Source organism: Helobdella robusta (genome assembly GCF_000326865.2).
Source record: "Helobdella robusta unplaced genomic scaffold HELROscaffold_44, whole genome shotgun sequence".
Lineage (NCBI taxonomy): Eukaryota > Metazoa > Annelida > Clitellata > Rhynchobdellida > Glossiphoniidae > Helobdella > Helobdella robusta.
The window spans coordinates 517977-528829 of record NW_008705063.1 but is presented as its reverse complement, the minus strand read 5'-3'; the positions used below and the strand labels follow the sequence as shown (position 1 = coordinate 528829).

At 32.1% G+C, this 10853-nt stretch overlaps 1 protein-coding gene across 1 annotated transcript in view; it reads right to left on the bottom strand.

Annotated features, from left to right (window-relative positions):
- Positions 1–3094, bottom strand: part of HELRODRAFT_193180 (hypothetical protein) — a 4606-nt gene extending 1512 nt beyond the window's left edge. Inside the window, exons 1-9 of the mRNA XM_009025901.1 lie at positions 2952–3094; positions 2338–2449; positions 2021–2153; positions 1678–1745; positions 1270–1389; positions 1002–1039; positions 714–832; positions 448–511; positions 81–169 (exon numbers count right to left, since the gene is read on the bottom strand). Of these exons, the coding sequence (XP_009024149.1) occupies positions 81–169; positions 448–511; positions 714–832; positions 1002–1039; positions 1270–1389; positions 1678–1745; positions 2021–2153; positions 2338–2449; positions 2952–2969 (761 nt within the window). The 5' untranslated portion in view covers positions 2970–3094. The remainder of the gene's footprint in view (positions 1–80; positions 170–447; positions 512–713; positions 833–1001; positions 1040–1269; positions 1390–1677; positions 1746–2020; positions 2154–2337; positions 2450–2951) is intronic.
- Positions 3095–10853: the final 7759 nt, after the last annotated feature.

Sequence of the window (10853 nt, the reverse complement as noted above, 5' to 3'; positions counted from 1 at the left end):
ATATATAAATAAAAGGATATAACATTCCAAAACAAACTCCTAGCATAAACTGTCACATAGCACTAAACCTTCCAACCGACCGACCTTGCATTTGAACGAGGAACTCCGTCTTGATCCTTCTGTTGGCCTCCGAGTCGTTATCATTCCTAGAGGAGCACATTGAGTCAACCTGCATTATGCACGGGGTGACAATTTATCGCCAACGTCATCATCATCATCACCACTATCACAATCGTCATCATAACTATCACAACCATCATCATCATCATAACAATCATCATCATCACTATAACAACCATCATCATCATTATCATCAAAAACAAACGTATATATTGGCTAACTTCACTAACGAAGATGGCGTTTACGATGATGATGATGATAATAATAACAATGATGATGATGATGACGACGACTATAACGATAACTATATAGTTAAACAGCAGAAACCTCATCGATGAAGATGATGCTTGGCCGATGCTGGCGAGCCAACTCAAACAGGTTTTTAACTAATCTAGAGATCAGAAACAAAATTACATTAAGCTGGATGATTGATTGATGGATTGACTGACTAATTGAATGATTGGTTGATTGATTGATTAATTGATATAGATTAGAGTGTATGTAAATATATATATATATATATATATATATATATATATATATATATATATATATATATATATATATATATATAGACATCCCCTCTCACTAACTTCTCACTCTCACCAAGCCATTTCGACATGAGATCAGATGATGATATCGAGAAGAAAGTAGAGTTGCCAGTCTCTGTGGACACTGCCTTTGCCAGGTAGGACTTTCCGGTACCTGGCGGCTGCCATCATCATCAACACCATCATCACCATCGCTATCATCATCATCATCATCGCTATCATCATTATCACCATCGCTATCATCATCATCACCATCGCTATCATCATCGTCATCGTTATCACAATCGCCATCAGCATAAGATTCATCATCGCATCATTTTAATAGCTCACTCCAAAAAGTAATATCCCTTTCCATGGCTTTCGCTTGCCTTTGAAAATAAATAGTGATGATGAATGTAACGATGAAGATGATGATGATATTGAGGATGATTATGACGATGATGAACAGACAATCCAACCAACCAACCGACCAGCAAAATTATCCAAACCAACCAACCAACCAATCAACAAAAAAAATCCAGCCAACAACCAACCAACCAGCCAACCAACAAAACAACCAACCAACCAACCAACCAACAAAACAACCAAACCAGCAAACCAGTAAAGAGATGTGGAAACTTGATTGGCAGTATGACGGCTTCCTTCAGGGCCTCCTTAGCACCTTCCAGCCCGGCTACGTCATCCCACTTAATGTTAGGCTTGTCCATAACTATGGCTCCTAATATATGGTTGTGTGTGTGTGTGTGTATGTGTGTGTAATTTATGTGCGTGTGTGTGTAATTTATGTGCGTGTGTGTGTGGTGTGTAATTTATGTGTGTGTGTGTAATTTATGTGTGCGCGGTGTGTGCGTGTGTATGTGTATGTGTGTGTGATTGCATCAGTGCTTTTGCTTTATATGTTTACACCACATGATTCATAAACTATACCAGTTGATGCACAGGTAAAAACCAACACAATCACAGGACCAATGATTACATCACATCAGGTAGTGACAACCGAACCAACCTGACAGCTTGCCCTTCATTTTTTTCTTCTCGGCGTCATTGGAGTCGCTATCACTGTCGCTGTCAGACCTGCAAAAAGATGATTTTTTTTTTTTACAAAGATCTTTTCAGTCAGCGTTCCTCACAAAAGCAAGCACAACGCATGTAAACACACACAACACACACACCACCCACACACACATGCATTAACCAACACATTTACATACAAATTGCATGTGACAGGCAGGAGATCTCTGCATTCGAACCTGGTCACTTCAACAGCAGAATCAGACCCCTTAACCATTACACCATGACACAGTCCAACTAATGGTAACAATAAATAGCAAAAATAGCCCCAAACCAACTTTTTGCCGCCATTAGCCTTGACAGGTTTCTTCTCCTTACTCCTGATGTACTCTTTCAGCTTTTCTGCCCTCTCCAAGTACTGGCCGCACTTGGTTCTTAGGTTTTCTTTGGCTTTTTCATTGTGGGCCTCATCTTGTAATCAATGTAAAGGTTAATGGTCAGAGAGGTTATTCTAGTTTATTTTTAACAATTCTGTCGTCAATATATCTCAGTGGTATCAGCAATAACACACACACACACCTGCACATACACCTGCTCACAGAAAAACAAAAAGTAACTCAAATATTTATACCCAAGAAAAAAAATATAACCAAACATTTAATGGCATGTAGGAAATATTCCACCCCATGTTCATATAGCTTCAGGGCTTCTTCATAATTTTTTACCTTATCTTCTTCTGTTGCTTTTGTCACAAACTCTATACCTTTCTAGAAAATAGAGTGAAAATAAATTAAAAAAAAAAGAAAAAAATTAATATGAATTATTCTAAAGATTTATTTAGTTTTTGAGTGTGGAGTGAATAAAATAAATTTCAACAACTTTTGCTGAGTTTCCTCTTTTTTAAATTTATAAAAAAAAGTGTTTTTCCTAATCTGTTAGTATTTAGCTATTAGTTAGTATTAAGTTAGGACTGTAAGTTGTAAGATATAATTTTGTTCACTAATATTGTAATCAGTAATGATTTCTTAATGATGGCAGTTGAATGAAATGAAATATGTAATAATAATAAATCAGATCTAGAATTTTAAAAAATTAAAAAATAATATGTCAATTTTATTAGCATACACAAGATCACAAAAATGACTAAAATAAAATTTTTAAATTTTAAAATAAAATAAATAAAATATGAAATAAATTAATAAAATAAATGAATGTTGAATGTGAATCTGAGTAATTAATAAAATGGTTTTTAAAGAAAATTTATGGAACCTGTAGAGCGGTCGACATTTTTGAGGATGATTTAAATTAATTTAATTCTTCGATAGCCGGAATTAGTCCCTAACTGGCCGACGATTCAAAAATAGGATGTCTGCTTTTTAGTATTTTAATGTGAAAATTCCAAATAAAAAAAACTTGATAAAATGGGCTCGTTAATAGTGATGTGCGAATAAAATAATTATTCAATATTTTCACTTTTAAACACTTTAAACACCATGCAAACCATATAATTAGAATAAATATAACGGCCTTCGCTCATTTTTGATGGTCGAACAAGGAGCTTACTTCCGGAGGAAAATTGGAGGGTGATTTTTTATCGCCCAAGTCAAAAGTTACGATCGTATATTTACTAATTTCGGAATATTGCTTTTATTTAAAATTTCAAAATGTTTTAAAAGGTGATACGGCATAAGTTTACATTCCGAACTACAACTAGATGCTGTTTTAGGATAGATATTGCTGTATGACGGTTAAGTATCTTTTTGCATTTTAAATAAAAAAAATTTTTTGTGAACCACCAACATCGCTTAATGACTTAACTCATTAACTGTAACAACACTAAACGACGACTAATTAGTAATTAAATTACTAAATTCTAATAATTAAACTAAAACTAATCTCTAATGATTCTAATTACTAATTGAAATAAATAACAGATAACACCAATGAACATTAACAGATTAGACTACTAGAAACTACCAACCACTACACTACTACATACTACTACTACACTAACGACTAACAGCACTTGTTCCTAAGATCCTAAATTCTATTGCTTGATTGGTTTTAAAATTTTTATTTACAATGCTTAGGTCTGGGAATAAAAAATATACTAAATTAAATAAATATATTAAACAACTTACCAATCAATTTTATAAACAATTAAATAAACAATTTTGTAATTTGTTCAATTCAAGCTTCAAACTCCCCAAGCTAACTTGCAATTTAATTGAAATTTATTAATTATGAGTGATTCAAACTAAATTTTTTTTTCATTCAATGTTTTACAAAATATTCCTCATTCTTAAATTGTAGTACATGTTGTTATTAAATTTATTAAAGATAATGTGTGATTCCAGTGATTCATCAATCCATGACTTGTTAGATCATGATCATTCAGTTTTAAAGAATCCCTATCATCATAACCAACGAGGTTTGTAAAAATTGTACTTTTAATTTATTATATTTTATGCACTTAGAATGTTGTGTTATTAATTATTATCATTAATTATTAAATGCTGTGCATACCTATGGTAAGTAAATAAAATAATTAAGCATAGAAATAGCCACAATCAAATTAATTTATATAGGCACGAGTATAATTTGGATAATAATAATTAAAAATATCGATATCATTGAAAATGGATAAAGTCAAAAATAAAAAAATAAATCATAAATTGCTAAAAATAATAGTTTCAGTAAGATTTTGCCTACATCTACACCTACATCTTTTTTTCATTCTTATATTATAATAAATGTTTGTTATCAAATATATCAAGGATTGATTTCTCAATCCATGACTAGATTGAATGTCATGATCCTACAGTTCCAGAGGATCCCCATCACCATTAGTCAATAAGGTTTGTAGAATTTGTAAGGTTTGTTTCCAACACCCCAGGCATACCATCAATGTTTTGTATCCACCTTTTAATGTAGTGTTAATAAAATGACATTGAGAATAGTTATTTAAAACAATCTTATTAAAATTATTGAACAGGTATGACAAGATTACTTTCTTAATGTCCTAGTGTGAGGAAGATGTAAGCCATTTGTCCAAAGATAATCATATGCCTTATGCCCATACAAATGCAGTGTCAACGCGAATGATTTTTGATCAGAGTCATATGTTCTAATTTTTTTAAACTTTTCCAAAAATTTTTCTGTTAATTTATTTGTTACATTAAATACTTGATGTGTATTTCATATAAAAACTTGATTATGCCAATTTAGTTAACTTGTTAAGCATTAATATAACATTGACTCTACTTGTAATGGTGATTGGTATGATGATGATGATCCCAGTCCTAAGCAGGGTTTATTATTCATAATGTCGTTATGCCCTTTCTAAGTTTTAATAAAATACATGAATAATATTGTTGAATGCATTTTATATTTTTTGTATAGATAAGAATGTTGCAATGTACAATGATGATGTGAATTGCTTCCTTGTGTAACTGATGACATATAAATATAACTAACTTGAAAACATGGGAATGCTTTCTTCAGCATTACCTTCCTTTCTTCATCATAACCCTTACAATCTTTATTACAGAAATTATTTTGAATTCTCTCAGAAAATTTTAAACGTTTTACTACACTATATATACTAGTTATTTTTATCAATAATTATAAAAATTTCAAATTTCAAATTGATTTCATTGCGATATCGATAATGATTTTTGTGACCTGACTGATTAAAAAGCATCAAAGAAAGTTAAAATAGGATGGAGAATTTGTTATATTGGGATATTCGTTTAAAAAGCGAGCAAAATTTTAATATAAAAGCGCTTATAAATCTACACATATTGGCTCAGCTTGGCTTGGTTCGGCTTGGAATCGGATGTTAAGCAAGGTGTGGTCTCAAACTATTTTGAATTCTCCCCGAAAAATTTGAACTGCGTGCGCACATATATAGCAATGATTACTGTCGTTTTTATAATGAATTTATAAAATATATAAATATAACGAGCAAAATTTTAACATAAAGACGCTTAAAAATCTATGCATATTGGCTCAGCTTGGCTTAGTTCGGCTTGGAATCGGATGTTAAGCAAGGTGTGGTCACAAACTATTTTGAATTCTCCCCGAAAAATTTGAACTGCGTGCGCACATATATAGCAATGATTACAGTTGTTTTTATAATGAATTTATAAAATATATAAATATAACGAGCAAAATTTTAACATAAAGGCGCTTAAAAATGTATGCATATTGGCTCAGCTTGGCTTAGTTCGGCTTGGAATCGGATGTTAAGCAAGGTGTGGTCACAAACTATTTTGAATTCTCCCCGAAAAAATTGAACTGCTTGCGTACATATATAGCAATGATTACTGTTGCTTTTATAATAAATTTATATTATAACCCTATATATATATATATATATATATATATATATATATATATACATATATACATATATATATAAAGTGACTGGAATCCATGTATACAAATAATTAATAAGATTACATGTTTATATGAAAAGCAATATAGCAGATTCAACCAGCCAATCAGAAAGTTTCGAAGGCGTTCGCTCGATGACGTCAATTTAGTACAGTAAGCATTGTGGTTAAGACTGTATAATAATGTAGTACATACATTAAATAAGTTTTTTACTGATACGAATGATTTAAGTGATGAGAATGTAAGGTTGAAACGAGTATAAATAGAGGAGCTGAGACAACATGAAAATCAGATCAGGCATTCTGCCTCGGTTGAAGCAGTCTGTCTGATCTCATTTATTTTATTTTTTTAATTTTTTTATTTTTATTTATTTTATTATATAGAGTTATATAGAGTTTGCATGTTTGTAGGTGGTTTGAATGATTGTAGGTGGTATTTTTTTTATTTTAGATGGGTTCTTTAGCGGTTGCTCATACATACATACATACATACATCATGTTTGTTTGTGTGGTAGTATTTTATGTTCTGTTTTACTCCTTTTTCTCTTTCTTCATGAGTCTTGAGTTAAGTTAATGAAACATAGGTAGGTGAGATTGAGAATTAATTTATTATATAGGTAGGCTAGGGCATAAGGTAATTTAGTTACATAGGTAGGTTAGGGACTTTTTTTCTTTTACTCTTACTTGGTGGTGTGTTTTTCGTTTTGTGTGTTTTTTTTGTTTTGTTTCACACCATACATTCAGCAGGTACGCGGTGGTTCCTGGTTTCAGTGGAATTTTTATTGATTGAATGTGGTAGTATGCATGGTTATATAGAGTTATATAGAGTTATATAGAGTTATATAGAGTTATATAGAGTTATATAGAGTTATATAGAGTTATATAGAGTTATATAGAGTTATATAGAGTTATATAGAGTTATATAGAGTTATATAGAGTTATATAGAGTTATATAGAGTTATATAGAGTTATATAGAGTTATATAGAGTTATATAGAGTTATATAGAGTTATATAGAGTTATATAGAGTTATATAGAGTTATATAGAGCATAAATCCTATATAGATACCGTTCTTTGCGGTTCTTTTCTTTGCCGACCGGTCGGCTTCTTTGCGTTTCTCTATTTTCATTTAAATTAATTAAATAAATAAGATTTGTCCATTCATCTAAGTTCATTCAGGTTCATTCATTCAGGTTATAGCTTCCAGAGTAGTTCGTTGTGGAGGATCAGAATGGTTGTGCTGTCACCCTACGTTCAACCTTAACCCTAACTTCCGACTTTACGGTTTCTTAACGGTTTCTTTTTTTTTTGCCAGTTTGCTGGCTTTTCCGGCTGGTGGGTTTCACCGCGGCTCGTTTCTCTATTTTCATTTAAATTAATTAATTAAATAGGATTTTTCATTTCATTCAGGTTGAAGCTTCCAGAGGAGTTCATCATGGAAGATGACAGGCTACTTTCGTTCATTCAGTGGCAAAGAATACCCGCCTGACTGGGATACGTTTTCTTCTTTTTTCTGTAATTTAACATTAAGTAGGAATGCTCACACGCACACACACGCACACACAATTACATTAAGTAGCTATATAGGTAGGTTAGATAGGCCTAATTTTAATTGTAGGTAGGATAGATAGGAAGCATCCAACACTAAATAGTTGAATAGGTAGGCAGCGTAAGTTTATCTCTTCTATTTTATCTTGCACCCACATTACACGCATCAGCGTATTACACACACACACACACAAATACATACATAAACACATATGTTAGTATTTGAGCGTAATTTTATTTTCATTACACATTCTAATTTATTATTACTAAGGTTGAGAGTAATTTAATTTCATAGGTAGCTAAGGGCAATAATGTAGTTCTAGGAACAATCTTGTAATGCAAATTAAAGAAACGCTGTAAGTGTATCGATAGGTAGGTTAATTGTAAGTTTTCCATTATTGTTATTATTAGGTTGGAGCCCAAGGCATTACGTAGGTGGTGGGGTGGGTGCCGAAAGGCCAATGAATTGGGCTCTTGAGTTTTGTAATTTTAGGTAAGCTAAGGCAGTAATGTAATGAATAGGTAAGTTAAGGCTACGTTGTAACACATACTCATTAATTGATTTAGGGTTTAAGTTTTATATTATTATTACTAAGTTGGAGCCCAAGGCATTACGTAGGTGGTGGGGTGGGTGCCGAAAGGCCAATGAATTGGGCTCTTGAGTTTTGTAATTATAGGTAAGCTAGAGCTTAATTGTAATGAATAGGTAAGTTGAGGGTACGATAGCCGATAGACTCTGAATTTCGAAGTCTGTTGTCAGAGGTAAGCCTTGGTGGCCAGTGGTGAACCGGCAATGGTTTACTATCCGGACGGCAATGGTTTACTATCTGCACGGTAATGATTTACTATGCGGCATGGCCATAGTCTACTACCCGCACGGCTTCCGGACGGCAAATGGTTTACTATCCGCAAGGCAGTAGTCTACTATCCGCACGGCAATGGTTTACTATCCGGTGCCCTGGCTGTCGGTGAACCTCTGTGCAAGGATGGAGAATGAAGGGGAACTTTCGACTATCGTACCATTAACAATTTATTATAGATTAGTTAAGGTAATTGAATAGGTAGATAGGATTATTTTTATTAAGCAATTTAAGATGCAGGCACCGCTAAGCTTTCTGATGAGAATTTTCTCTTTCTCCATTCCACGGGCTGTGTTTCAACAACAATCTCGAGGAGGACTGGCACCAGTTTTGGAGGATAACGCAGGAAACGGAAGGCACTCATCATTCTGCCTTTGTCGAATGGACGACGGTAAGTTTTTTTTACATTTTACTCTCTTTATTATTTTCAGATATTATTTATTTCCCATTATTTCCATTTTATAATTTTTGCTTCTAAGATTCTAACATTCATTTACTACTAAGCTAATAAAAATAACTTGTCTACAGACTGATGAGAGGTGGGCAGTGGTGGGAGTCAGCACGTTTCAGATGGTGGTCTCATGATTATCGTTCCGATGACAACTCGAAGAAAACAACAACGACGATTTTTGAAGTATGGTTTAGTTTCGTTGTTTTTATTTTTTTCATTCATTCATTTTTCACACAATCTTTCAAATTATTCATCCATTAATTGACTCATTCCATTCATTCATTGAATCATAGATTGGTTAATTAATTCATTCATTCACTCAATCATTCGCTCAATCATTTATTCGTTTGTTCTTTCGTTTTAACATTCATTTACTACTAAGCCAATAAAAAAATTTGTCTACAGAATGATCAGAGGTGGGTTGTGGTGGGAGTCAGCACGTTTCATGATGGTAATCTCATGGTAAGATAAGTTGCTTCTTACTTTTTTTCAATGGCTTGTTTTTTATTTTAAAAAATTAACTTTTTCTTTCAATTTTGTTTTTCAGTATCCGGTCAAATTCATTTCCTCGGTGCGTGTCAGATGATGGTCGGTGCAATGGAGGTTCGTCCGTAGTGGGTGAAGAAGTTCTGGAGGGTACGCGCGCGCACATTTACATACACGCACACACATAAATACAACACACACGTACACAACATCCATTCATTCGGTGTCGTTGTTGTTATGTTTCTCTTCAACTTTCTAGTTTCTTTACCGGACTTAATTTAATTCATAGGTAAGTTAGGGATTGAGATGAGTTGAACAACTGTAGGTAGGCTAGGGCTTAACATTAGTTAAAAAGTTTCAAGTAAAATATTAACATTAACATAAATTAAAAAGCTTCAAGTAAAATTAAAACGTTAAAATATGTAAAATAAATGAGTTGAGTTATCATTACAGGTAAGCTAAGGCCCTGAGAGTAATTTAATTGTAGGTAGGTGACTGACTACTATTCTTGCGACTTTTTAATATTTTTTTTGTGGTGTTTTTGTTTTCGCTTCTTAGCACCACACAACACCAACAAAACAAACTACAATTTTTTTTGTCGTCGCCTTAAATTTAACCATTTTTGAATAATCTTTTTAATAATGTCTATTTATTTATTTGTAAAATGTTGACTGGTTTCTAGTTTCTTATTTTGGTTATATAATTTTTGGATATTTCCTGAATTACTTTGTATATATGCATGCATGAATAATTTCTGTTTGTTATGTTGATTTAGTCCTTACTAAATATTCATGTTTCGTGATAATTATTTTTTATTGATCGATAATTTGTGATAATTTGTTATTTGTTTGTTTATAATCTGAACTTTTTAAAAAATTGACATTTAAAAAATTTTAATTTTTCGTCACTTCTCATCTTTTGATGATGTCAAATAAAAGCAACTGTTGTGTTTTTCTTTTCTTACTAAAATCTCAAATAAAAACATGTACACATAAAGAGACACAGACACACATACATACAAACATACATACATACATACATACACGCATACATACATACTACCATCATACGCAGTACAATAAACATTCATGTCATTTCTGTCAATGTATTTTAAGTATGTCAAACTGTTATTCTTGTTAACTATGATGACGATCATCATCATCATCAAAACCATCATCAACGAACAACAATAACAACAATATAATAATAATTACAGCAACAACAACAACGAAATAAAAATAGTTGTTCTCATTACGCATTTCAAAAGCTTGCATTCTTCTTTTAATACAAGCGTTATATATATATATATATATATATATATATATATATATATATATATATATATATATTCTATATATATAATGTGTGTGTGTGTGAGTTTGTTTGTGTGTGTGTGTGCGTGTATGTGTATTGTATATTTTTATCTATA